The sequence below is a fragment of the Kogia breviceps genome, chromosome 16 (genome assembly GCF_026419965.1).
Source record: "Kogia breviceps isolate mKogBre1 chromosome 16, mKogBre1 haplotype 1, whole genome shotgun sequence".
Lineage (NCBI taxonomy): Eukaryota > Metazoa > Chordata > Mammalia > Artiodactyla > Physeteridae > Kogia > Kogia breviceps.
In genome coordinates, this window is record NC_081325.1 from 52,047,678 (window position 1) to 52,061,436 (window position 13,759).

The following is a 13,759-nucleotide window of genomic DNA, read 5'->3' on the forward strand; positions in this document are numbered from 1 at the left end:
TTAATTGTGCATTACCTTGAAACATTACTTTCTGGGGGCATACTCATCAACTAGATGGCATCATCTTATAACCCTATGACTCATCAATAAATTTACCCATAGTAATTTATCAATAAGTACATATTGATTGATTAATTTTAATACATCTTAATAGGTTCTTTTTAAAAAATCTATTTATTTTTGGCTGTGTTGGGTCTTCGTTGTTGCACGCGGGCTTTCTCTAGTTGTGGTGAGTGGGGGCTACTCTTCGTTGCGGTGCGCCGGCGTCTCATTGCGGTGGCTTCTCCTGTTGCAGAGCACGGGCTCTACGTGCATGGCCTCCAGTAGTTGTGTTGCACAGGCTTAGTTGTTCCGCGGCATGTGGGATCTTCCCGGACCAGGGCTCAAACCCATGTCCCCTGCATTGGCAGGTGGATTCTTAACCACTGCGCCACCAGGGAAACCCAATACATCTTAGTATTTACAAGATAAGGAGCTTCCCTCCACCCGTTATTGTCTCTTTGTCATTAGGCTTTATTCTCTGTGTTTAAGATATGATGACTGTTTAAACATCCTCTTTCTCTCTCTTTCCAAAACATTTGTTGAGCTCTGACTATGTGCTAGAAAAGGACTTTGCTAGAGGCCAGGAATACAAAAATGAGTAAGATCCAGACCCTATTTCAAGAAACTCAAAGTCTGTCAGGGAGTCATTTTGAGACAGGAGTGCCACACATGAAGGCAGGCCCTGACTGAGAGCGGGTCCTGGGGGGTGATAAACACTGAGGTTGACATAACCACCGAATATGGAGCATGGAGAGGGAGGCAATAGAGGATGTATTGGGGGTACAGTGGGGTCAAAAGAGGACATGCCAGAGGTAAACCTTAAAGAATGAAATAAGAGTAAGCCAGGTGCAGAGGCGAGGTGGGGATGGAGCCATTCCAAGCAGAAAGGAGAGGAGGAGCAAAGATTCTAATGCCAGAGAGCATGGGCTCTGAGCGTGTGTGCGCATGCAAGCTCACACATGCTTGCGTCTATTCGTGTGTGTAGAACTATGGGATTCCTATCTAAGAGGCATTCTCTGCACTCATCCATCATCAGTTACGTTTAGTGATAACAGTAAATCCAGTAATTACAAATTCAAATGTCTTGTGTAAGACATTATGGGTAGATATTTGTAATTTGTGATAAGCTTAGGTACCTTTTCAGAAGATTGCTTCTATTTTAAGAGTTAATGCTTTGCTTTTATGTAATTTGAGCTCTGTGAACTAAAGATTCTGAAATATGTATAAAAGAAAATATACATGTCATCAGTACAGAAATTTAGAAGGTCAGAGCCGATGAAAGTTTTTCCTTTCCCACTTTTTTCATTTTAAGATTTATCAGAATGTCTGACACAAAGCAGTTTGTCAGCAAGCACTAGTGTGTGTCTTCATTTTTCAAGTTCTTAAACTTTTTCTCATCTTCGAGTCTTTCAAAAGAGTGATAACATTTGCCAGGGCTTGAGCCAGTGGCATGGATGATAGATGCCATTCATGAGAGATGCTCAGTCAAATCACAATAAAATATAGACACAGCATTTCTAGGAAGTTGATATTAAAGTTGCTTCTGATTTCAGAACCCACCTTTCAGTATGGGTATTCTGTTCATGGTAAATTCAAGTGCTTCTGATTCTGTATTTAGGTGACTTAGAGATGCAGTGCTTAAATGGCATATGAAGCTCATTTAAGAAACTCACTGAAGCCCAGTTTCAGTAGTTGTTTAACAGACAATATGAATGTTTATGATGTTACCCATTCTAATGATTCAGGAGCAACAGTGAAGCCATCACCACCACCAAAAAAGCAATGTGTTTTTTTCTGCAGTCATTTCCAAAGACAGAAAAAAACTATATAATATGTGATAAAATTAAAATAGTGGAAACACACATAGGAAATTATCATATTGTTAAATGCTTGCTACATACTTTCATAATTTCCCATCCATATTTGTTTCAACCTCTTCTCTTTCAGTGGTTTTCACTTCCACTTAGCTGATTGGTAGATTTGAAGGAGGAAAAAAAATCCTGATTGAGAAGTGGGTTGCCATGGCAACCTTGCAGTACAATTATATTTTTCTGTCTGTAGCTATAAACGGTAAAATGTAGCCTTTCTAATTATGCTGCAACATTTTTAACTCTATTGGTACCAAACTTTCTACAGAGTTTGCTGTCACCCTAAATTAAATCATACTATATATTTATTTCTATCTCAACAAAAACCTTGTATTAACTAGAATCTGTCGTGTAAAAATTAGGAGTCTAATACTCTCAGTAAAATGTCAAAGTATAGTGATTTAAAAATCTTATCTGAATCCCTAGAATACACATTATAGACATTCAAAGTAATTAGAACATTAACCTGGGTCAAGGTTTATTATTATTTTATTTATTTATTTATTTATTTTTGCGGTACACGGGCCTCTCACTGTTGCGGCCTCTCCCGTTGTGGAGCACAGGCTCCGGACGCGCAGGCTCAGAGGCCATGGCTCACGGGCCCAGCTGCTCCGTGGCATGTGGGATCTTCCCAGACCGGGGCACGAACCCATGTCCCCCACATCGGCAGACGGACTCTCAACCACTGCGCCACCAGGGAAGCCGAAGGTTTATTATTTTTGAAAAGTCTTGTTTGAATAGAATGAGGAGAAAGCTAATTCAGAATGTGTTGCTATGAATTCTGCAATACTTGAAAATGTCTGTCCCTCTGTGTCTATTGGCAGCTAAAGTTTATTTGAGCACTTATAGATCCACCCTAAATTATACTAATTTACATTTTATTAACCACAACTGAATCTACACACATTTAGAAAGTGCAGTATATGAATGTTCAAGGTACTTTATCCATAGCAAGTCCTCAGGGCTCTGTGGAACTGAGGATTCCTTGCAATCACTCTGCCTTCCCATGGTCATTCAGTGGTTTACCAGCCACAGATCTGGACCAGTCTCATCCTTTTGTAAATGAAGAAGCAGATTCTTCAGAGAGGATCAGTGTTCTTTCCAGGATCAAATCAAAGTCTAAATCCTAGGTCTCTGGAATTTTAGTCTAGTGCATCCTCCATTGTTGTGGTGTGGCTCATTGATATGGTCCTTGGTCACTGAAAGTAAGACATTGTTACAGCAATCATTCTTTTGAGCGAAGAATCTAAAGATTCTTTTGAATCTTTAGAATGCCTTGCATTCTGTAAGCTCTTTGAGACCATAGATCACATCACACCTTTTCTAGTCTTTGAATGCCCAACTTCGACTCATACGTTGTTAAGTGTCCTAACATTATAACTAGGGCAGTTGTGGAATAAGTGGTTTTTGAACTGATGCTTTCTTGGGCAAGGAAATAATGCAGGACAATCTATTGTTCTTAGATTTTCACTGGTCATACCTGGAAGAGTATTGGTTTGATACAGTGTGATAGAGGAAAAACCATGGGATTTGACATGAGAAAGACTAGGTTAAAACCTTGGCTGAGTCATTAGCAGTGTGATCCAGGGCAAATTACTCACCTTTTTTTAGACTCAGTGAAAAAAATAAACCATATACACTCCAAAGGATAGATGTGTGCATTGAATAAAATAAAGTATGTGAGAACTTGGCCAAGTTGGCATGTACCCAAAATATATAATTTCCCTCTCCTTTGCCATTGTTGGAATAAAAATTCTATTTGTGGGACACAAAAGCTAAGCATGATGGAAAATGAAAAGAAAATTCACCATCAACTCTTAGAGTCAATTATTCTTTCAACCTTGACCTGTGCTGAGTAATAGAAATGTTCTTCTCAAAGTCAGTCTGGAACAGATGTCAAAGAGCCAAGCATGGGGCTTCCCTGGTGGCGCAGTGGTTGAGAGTCCGCCTGCCGATGCAGGGGACACGGGTTCGTGCCCCGGTCCGGGAGGATCCCACGTGCCGCGGAGCGGCTGGGCCCGTGAGCCATGGCCGCTGAGCCTGCGCGTCCGGAGCCTGTGCTTCCCAACGGGAGAGGCCACAACAGTGAGAGGCCCGCATATCACACAAAAAATTAAAAAATTAAAAAAATTAAAAAAATTAAAAAAAAAAGAGCCAAGCATGTTTTCCAAAAAAGCCGTAATGCAAAAAAGTGATCTTTGCAGCAGCATATTAAAATGAGGAAATATAAACAAGTTGACAAGTGTTATTTCTATTAGCTCTGGCCTTTGGGCTACAATCTGCAAGTTTTCACATGTTGCTGGGGAAAGCTGCCTTTTGATTCCTGACAAATATTCTTTACAATTATAGCCACTAGTGTGGTGTCATTGACCCTGCAAATGTCTTATGGGGTTGAGGGAAAGACAGAGGGGAGAACCAGGGTCGACTCATCCAAGCTTAAACAGTGTGTCTCAAAGTGGTGTTCAAACAGGATCATTCCACATGAATGTCTCTCGTTTTTGTCTCTTAAAAACATTCCGGGCCACAGCTTCCTGCCTCGCTCACATTCTAATGCCCCTGCTTGGCATGGCCTCGAGCTCCTGGCACGGCATGAATGACTCCTCTCATTGTCCCCAGGGCCGGGGTTCTGTCATCTGTGGCTGTCACTGCAGAGATGCAAATGAAAGCTCCTTTGAGGTGGATTGCCCTCAGTGTGGACTTGCCCTGGCCCAGGCCAACAGGCGTGTAAATGCATCACCCTCAGAAATAAATACGCTCCTCTGATTTTCCTGGCCTTCACAACTGCACGCCTACCTTTTCTTTCCCCAAGCCATCTCTTTCCTATACACCCAGATCTTCTTCTCTACTCATCTTTAACTCTCAGGCACACCCAGTCAGTATTTACCCACCTCTTTGAGGGCTTAGCCACTTTACGTGGAAGAAATTTAGCTTTTTATCAGTGTGATTCTGGCATAAGCAAAGTTGGGCACCATCCCTTGTCTCCTTTTTTGTAATCCTCCCTTCCTTCTTGTTACTGCTCTCCTGCCTGCTTTCAGATATCCAGTGCCTTGTCATTAATAGCTGAGACTGACCACCTTCTTACCCTTTCCTCTATCCCTGGAAGAGAAGCGTATAATCAGCTAATCGACACAGATACATGAAACACACATTATCACTTGAGTGACATTACATTATTCCCAACGCAGGGATATGTTTTGAGAAGGGAAGATGATGGTAATAAATATAAATAAAATAACATCTAATTGTAAAATCAAACATTAGGTTAGAATGGGGCGACTATTTTCCTGTAAATTATTTTTTTCCAGGCATATCATGTTACTCAATAACTCATCTGAGCGCCCAGCACCTACTAGGTATTAGGTAGTGGAATCAACAATGGACTTCTGTGGGACAGCTAACCTTGAACAGATTGTAAAAGTTTTAGGCTACTCTTCAGTACCCATTTTCCTCCTTACCAAATAGAATTTCAGCCAATCCCTCCACCTTTCAACACATCTTTCTTGGGCACCAACATCATATATAATCCTAGTACTTGGGATACAACTGTCCTTTTAGGGCTTTCAGTACAGCCAGGGTGGAAACAAAAAAATTCTGTATAATTCAGAACAGCATGGTATGCGTTGTGAAGAAGGTGTGCTATGGGAAGACATAGAAATGTATTCACCACAGCGTTGGGTACCACTACAGACAGTAATCCCCAAGATAGAGTCTGAAGGGTAAGGCGAGTATCCAGGTGAACGGGAGAAGGAGGTATGCCCTAGAGAAGAGAGAATGTGCTGTTGTGGTGAGATGGGTTTAGGAGGTGCAAGTGGTTTGGCCCAGCTACAGCGCTGGGTTTGTATGGGACCAGCACAACAGCCACAGCACTTAAACTGAGCCAGGAGGTGCTCTAATGCTTTGCATGCCCTCCTGCTGGCTTCAAAGCCACCATCAACACAAGAACCAGAAGACCCACCAGGGTCTGTGTCCACTTCTCCACTGCCCGCCACCCAGGAACTCACTACCACACTGCCAGAAAGCTTCAGGACTAATTCCTTCATGTCCCCCATCCCTGTGGCCATGGATCCCCATGGGAACCGCGATCAGATCATTTCTTGTCACCTGGACCATCCCCACAGAGCTCTGTGCATCGCTGAACATGACCCAACCTAACAGCATCCCAACCCCTCAAACCTGTCCACTGAACCTTCCTGGATGCATCATCCAGTATCATCAAAACTCGCTCCTCTTCAGGCTCGTCTCTCAGTGAGGGCTGCTTTGCTTCTAATCCCATGTATCACAGGGTCTGGAGGAAGAGGTGGGATCCTGTTTGCTCCATATTGCTACTTCCTATCAATTTTAACTCCCTCCTCCCTAAAACTCTTTCTTCTTTGAAGCCATGCCATCATGAGCTTCTCTTCCTCATCCAAAGGTCCCTGAGCCACTCACCCTCACTCTGTGGAGACTTTGGCACTGGGTTCATCGTCTCCCACAAACACCCCTCCTGTCATAATGCCTGCTGATTTCCAAATCCATGTAGTGGATCCTTCCCCGTCCTGGCCTTTCACTTTCTTGATCTTCTCTCCAATGATCTTGTCCATTGTCCTAGCCCAGCCCCCCATAGATCTTGCCCTTGTAAGTAACCACACACACTACAAAACTTCAATTTCAAAGCTTTCCCTTTCTGGCTTCCATTTTCTATCTACTCACTTTTTATCTACTCTATCCAGCTCAGTCCCTCTAGTCCTCAGATTCCAGTTCTCCAGCCCCACCACAACCACCAATCCATTGATTCTACCATCTTTTCACAGCTCCTCTCCCCTCATGTCCTCAGTTCCCTCCATGTCTGTCTCAGATCCCACAGTCCCTCTCTGTAATCACTTCCTTGCGTACCCCTTCCCTTGTCATCATTCTTTGTTCCACTTTCTTGGCTGAATTAGACACTTCGTTAAATCCAACTCTCTGTTTAGTCTGTTCCTGCTCCTAAAGCAGCTGAACATGGCAAAAGAAAACAATGGCTACCAGCCTTATTTTAATTCCATGAGCCTTAACCTCAACTAAGCCATTGGTGTTGCCCAAAGAGTCCTTGAAAGGCAACACCGCTGGGGGAGGGCTTATGGAGCCAGACTTCCTGGTTTGGATTTCTCACTCTGCCCCTTACCAGCTGTATCATCGTGGCTTATTTATTTTCACTTTCTGTGCCTCAGTCTTTTCATCTGTAAAACAGGAAGAAGCAAAATACTTATCTCTGGGATTGAAGTGAGTATCAAATGAATAAGCTCTCTGTGCTTCCATCCAAGACTAACCTCCCCCCTTGTGCCCTAGGTCTCCTGGTTTCCCAAGTCTAGCAATTTTCTGCTCACTCTCCTGCACCATCAAATTTACTGTCTTAACTGAATCATTCCCATCAACATATCTACATACTGTAGTAACCTTCCTTGACCTATCAACCTTCAGGTAGCTTCCCATTTTTCTCTTCCCTCTTCACTGCAAAATGCCTCAAAAGAAGTATCTACATCAATGCCTCTGCCTCCCATTTTGCCTTAAATCCACTCCTAGAAGGTTTTTTCACCACTGCTCCATCAAAACTGCTCTTATCAGGGTTAACAATGACCACCATATTGCCAACACCATGGTAATTCCCCACTCTTGTTTTATTTGCTCTGTCCATAGCATTTGCATGGCCAAATGCAACTTGACAGATAAAATGCTTCTTGAAACACTTGTCTCACTTGACTTCCCAGAACCACACCCTCTTATTTCTCTTCTTTTCTCCTTGGCTACTTCTTTTCAGACCCTTTTACTGTTTCCTTCTCATATTCTTGATGTCTGGACATTGCAGGGATCAGGGGTCAATGCTTGGCCCTCTTTTCATCTCTACCTGCACTGACTTCCTTGGCGATTTCATCCAGTTTCAAGGGTTAGTTGCCATCTCGAACCTGATGATGCCCATATTTATATGCTCTTCCTCCGATATCCTCATGGCTCATTTTATTACTTCTTTCAGGTCTTGGCTCAAACACAGACAGGTGTTCCCACACCATCACTCTGTATTCTCTTACTCTGTTTTATTTTCTTCTTAGTACTTTTCTTCATCTGTCATATATTTATTTGTGTATTGAAAGCCTTTTGAGAACAGAGGAATTAACCACTTTGTAGAGTTCCGTGTGCATAGAAAGCTACCAATAAATGTGTTAAATAAAATCATGATTTCGTTCAGTCCTGACACCCCAACAATCCTATTGGAAGAGTTATTACAAATGAAGAAATGGAATCAGTTTAGGCCATTGTCACACAGCTGGCAATTCAGGCAGCCTGACCCCAGAACCTACCTGCTCCCTAGGGTGCTGCAGAAGCCAGGGGGGTACAGAGAGTCTAGATCACAGGGATACTTTTATGGAATTTATCTTGAGGATAATGGGGAACCACTGAGGTGGGAGTTTCAGGGTGGGGGAATGACGTACCCTGGGTAAAGTTCTGACTCCATCCCATATATGCCCATAATTGCCTGCTCTAGTTCCTGGGTGATCAAATCATGCCAGCTCAGAGGCTGCCTTGGCACTTTGTTGGAAAGTTTAGGCTGACAGCGTATGTAAGCTTTGCCAGCATCAAACTGGCCTGTGCTGACAATATTTAAGTCAGATTTAGTTAAGAGCTTCAAATCAACTTCACCTTGAGGTCTGTGGAATTAAAAACCTTTCTTGCTGTTTCCGTAGCAGCCTGATAGTTGGCAGTTCCTAAAGAAGCTTATATGTTAATGCCCAAGAACCATTTATTGTGCTATGCGGTGCTGACCCAAAGTGTCACAACTTGAGTGAGACAGTCTAGTAAAATATTAAGCTGTTTAAAGAACACATTATGTTTCAAACTATAGTTGGGGAGGACAGTGTTTCCAAAAATCTGCTTAAATGAACTTTTAAAATACCTGTAATTTGACTTATTTAAAGTTTAGAGCTCCAAAGATCCTGGCCTTTCAGGTAGCTCATGCACAGGGCTCGTAAGATGCATGAGATATTTCCATATAGACAATGAATGCATTTGGTGAATAGATGCTAAAATGTACTGTGTTTCCATGGTGAAATGAACTGCTGTTTCTGTTCTAAAGGGAACCAACTGTTCACCCTCCAATACCTCCAAAGCCCAGTTCTCCTGTTTCATCTCCTAACCAGCTGAGGCGGGATAACAGGTAAGACCTAGCACTCCAGAATTTCTTGCAAACTGAAGTTCAAGGGAAATGAAAGCAAATGAATTGTGACTTGTTTTGTGCAAAGCATGGGTATGTTTTGTGTGCATATTCACTGAAGAAGCACTTGGAACGATTTTCTAATTCTATTTGCCCACACAAACGTGTATTTATGTTTGTCGTTGGTTACTTATGACCATTACTTGTCTTATGGAAGTACACTTTCAATACAGAAACTAAACAGTAGTCATGTCCAGGAAGTGGGTAGTTCTTTAGTCTTATTTTAATTGAGACATTTGTAATTTATTTCAAAGCTATCACAAATTTTGAAAAAATGTTCTAATTAACTTGTCTCTGAACCAAGAAAAAAGACAGACTTGCTTTTCTACTTTGAATCTCCAGTGCTGTATAATTAATACTTAAAAACAAATTCAGAGATCTGAACATCTTCCCATGTGTTCCTGTTAAACAGTTTAATCGTATCGAACTGTTTTTCAAGACCTACATGGCACATTTCCATTATTATTGAGAGATTTAAAAAATGGTATCTCAATGAAGACTGAATACATTAGATTCACTTAATGGCCTGCCTTTGATTCTTTTGTATTTTTACTTTTTGATGGTGATTCTTTTGACAACGTGTAAGATAATTTGAGAACTATTCTTTATTAAGAGGGTAACTTCAGCCAGAAAATGCTGATTGGGTGGCAGGGCTATGTAGCTTTAGGCATTCAACCTAACGAGTTAAAAACCCAGGTCTGAATTTCTATTCAGTGAAACTTCACAGTACCTTTGAAATTTTGTCCTTGGGAGGAGAGGACACTTTTTTTAAATGTTAAGAGAATACTTCTTCATTGAATTAATTAAAATATGGGCCAGATTTATAATTTTTAATTTGTGCAACGGTTATAATTATACTCTTAAAAATAACTTATCAGGCTTTCTCTCTTACATTATTTTTCCTTTTACTTTGATAGTACTGAACAATTAAATCTTAATTTGAATAGGGTTTTTTAGGGGACTAAAAGAAGTTGGTGTTAGTACCACCTAAATTCTAAACTAAAACTCGGGACTCTAGAGCAGTGACCTTGTACAGATTCAAAAGAATCTAGATTTCATGGGAATTGGTCTAATCCATTTTTACTACTCTAATTTATTTCTTCCACAAATGATCTTAAATATAAAATGAGGACAACTTGCATGTTAAAATCCTGATTACTTTAATCACAGCAAGATGACTTTAATGAAAGAATATGAAAAGGAAGTGTTTCCTATGTAATTAACACATGTCCTCAGGAGTACAAAAAAATAGTTGAATATAATTTCTTGAGAACAAGCAAGAATGTATAAGTAGGCCAATCAGATACTTAGAAAAAGAGCAGAGAAAAGTCTTATATCACAAATTGTAACAGAACCTAGCACTGTAAAATTTAATTCTGACAACTCAAAGTGGTCTTTCTCAATGTGGTGGGTGTACTGGAAATATGAAAGTTTTACCATCTTATCTGAGCAAACATATTTCTTGATAGTATTCAAATGGGATAAGTCTTTGAGAAAAAAATCCCTCTGATATCTAACAAAAAATGATTCTTATTATTTAAAACTATTGTATCAGTATCTAATAGAGATAACTGTAAAAATGCTTTATTGATGACTGGAAACTAAAATAAAATGAACATGAACATATTTAGAAGATTTTTATCTCCAGTAGTGCTATTGTTCAAACACACTTTCATCTCTTTGAATGTAAATGTTTTCTCATGAATTTAAATGTAACAGAGAAGTGTTTTCTTACCTAACAGACATTATCTTTAACTTGAAAAATATAGGCAGATATGTCCACCTAAACCAAGTGCATATACAGAAACCAACAGATCTGCTGAAAGAAATATAAGGTACAGTGATCTAGATCTATATCTATATATCTATATCTGTGTAATTGTAGATATGATAAAGTATGCTTTATTGGAACACTTAAACATACCTAAAATTAATAATAAAATAGACAAAATCAGTTTTCCAACTGACTTCAGTAGTGAGTAATAAAGGTTTTTATATGTACCTACAGAATTTTATTCCTTTTATTTCTATTCTAAGCATTACATTATGAGCAACCAAAATTGTCTGAACATGATAACCGAATAAGATCAAACCCCTTAAGACAGGAAAACATCTCTTTATTCCCAGCACTTGTCCCAAGGTTTATGATATAGCTGTTGTTGACGTGTAAGTGAATAGGTGGAAATATAGTTATTTGATTGAACATCTGCAAAAGCTTTGCCTAGAATTGGCTGTATAACAAGATCATATTAAGCTTCACCTGCACCATCAGAAAAAGGCTTACAAATTGCGTTGATGCTTTTGAGCAAGGTTTCCCCATGACAGTGCTAGTTTACGCCTGTTGTCTTGCACATCCCATCCAATTTAGAATTTGTTTTGGATATTTATTTATTTATTTGAAGAACACTATTTTTAAAATTAGTTTTTGAACAATGTTATTTTATAGGTCTATCAATATGATATACCAATTTTTGTATTATGGTTAAAAGCCTAACATTAATTTACCATCTTAACCATTATAATAAGCCAATGTTTTTAGACAATTTTTTTGACTGAAGCACATTTTTCAAAGTGCCAAACTTACATACTTTTAATGTTCTTTATTATCTCCCTTGACTCTCAGGCATGCATCACACAGATATCTTACCTTTGGGGAGAGTACCTTGAACCTAGTGCCTTAAGGTACAGCTCTATCTCAGCGTTTCCCAAACTATGTCCCATGTGCCACAAGATGTCAATGAATGTTCTGTGAAAGAAGCATTTCATGGCCTACAGGTTTAGGAAACACAATGGAATAGAGCTCTCTATCATGAACTTCCCAGAACCTTCAGTGTGCTTATACATATTCCAAATCTCTAAAAGTCAGTTATGTTTCCCAAATTTACTTGACTACAAAATTCTATCTTCATGGAACCCTATTAACTTTCTAAGATATCGTTTATGAAGCACAGGTCTTAATTACAGGTAAAGCTATACGGATTTCCCTAATTATTCCTTTTCATGACCTAGGGAGACCAGTGGTGATTCAAGCTCAACTACAGTTTTAAATGTACTTTCTTTCCCTTTGGAAACATAAGAAGACAGATACTTTCACCTCATATAAGGGACTAATTGATCATCTGAATATGTTGCTTAATGCTCCTGGGTTGGTAGAAAAACTTTGGAACATGTTTCTGTGTTTACTTTTGCAGTTAATTGAATTTTCTTTTCCATATCCTTTTTGTTTTTAATATCCACTCTTTTTTTTTAGATTCTTTTCCCATATAGGCCATTACAGAGTATTGAGTAGAGTTCTCTGTGCTATACAGCAGGTTCTTATTAGTTATCTATTTTATATATAGTAGTGTGTATATGTCAATCCCAATCTCCCAATTTATCCATATCCTTTTTAAGTGTATAAATTGTGTACAACCAATATAAGTCTTTAGGAGAAACTGTAGTTATTTCTGTGAGCAGTAGATGGCAGAGCCAATGCCCAGGTGGAGTGACTGGTGTGTGTGTGTGTGTGTGTGTGTGTGTGTGTATGTGTGTGTGTGTGAATGCCATGAGCTGATATGACAGACTATTTTGTTATTCAGTTAAACTCAGTAAGTCCTGATAACACTTGGAGTTTTGCTTTCTTCACTGAACACAGATAAGACATTTTAGCTCCTTCTAAGATAGCTCTACTGTCATTGACTTGAGTTTATTTGTTTGAAGGAGTCAGGATCTTGAAAGCATAGTCAAAGTGGCCACTTCATTTCAGAAAGCTGACAAGGGGTGAGAGCTCAAGAGCTTTTGAACTTGCATTTTTCTTCTCTTTTTGTTTCAAATGCTGTTTATCACATATAATTTCAAAGAAGAAAGACTCAGTCTCTCTAGATTAGCATCCCTGAGAAATGGGTGGTACTGACATTTATGGATACTCTTCATCCTCTGCTTGCTCTTCTGCTGAGTAAAGCTCATCCCGGTCACCACAGTTGTCCGTGGTAGTGACCTTACTCCAAACCCCCAGTCCTCTATTTATGTTACTGACCCAGATCTTTATTTATCTGTCTCCCCAGCACCCCCATTTAGATTGTCCTAGGCTATTTTCAACTTCCTCCCCAAATGTGCTATTTCCTGCCTTCTCTCTTTTCTTTCATTTAGGCAAGATCACCTTTCTGGAATCATTTTTTTTAACATCTTTATTGGAGTATAATTGCTTTATAATGGTATGTTAGTTTCTGCTGTATAACAAAGTGAATCAGCTATACATATACATATATCCCCATATCTCTTGCCTCTTGCATCTCCCTCCCTCCCACCCTCCCTATCCCACCCCTCTAGGTGGTCACAAAGCACTGAGCTGATCTCCCTGTGCTATGTGGCTACTTCCCACTAGCTTTCTATTTTATTTTCGTAGTGTATATATGTCCATGCCACTCTCTCACTTCATCCCAGCTTACCCTTCCCCCGTCTTGCATCCTCAAGTCCATTCTCTACATCTACATCTCTATGACTGTTCTGCCCCTAGGTACTTCAGTACCATTTTTTTTTTTTAGATTCCATATATATGTGATAGCATACAGTATTTGTTTTTCTCTTTCTGACTTACTTCACTCTGTATGACAATCTCTAGGTCCATCCACCTCACTACAAATAACTC

At 39.8% G+C, this 13,759-nt stretch overlaps 1 protein-coding gene across 1 annotated transcript in view; it reads left to right on the forward strand.

The window, feature by feature from the left end:
* LOC131743168 (sciellin-like) overlaps positions 1 to 13,759 on the forward strand; it is a 266,862-nt gene that overhangs the window by 232,913 nt on the left and 20,190 nt on the right. Inside the window, exon 10 of the mRNA XM_067016443.1 lies at positions 8,995 to 9,075. Coding sequence (XP_066872544.1) covers positions 8,995 to 9,075 — 81 coding nt within the window. The remainder of the gene's footprint in view (positions 1 to 8,994; positions 9,076 to 13,759) is intronic.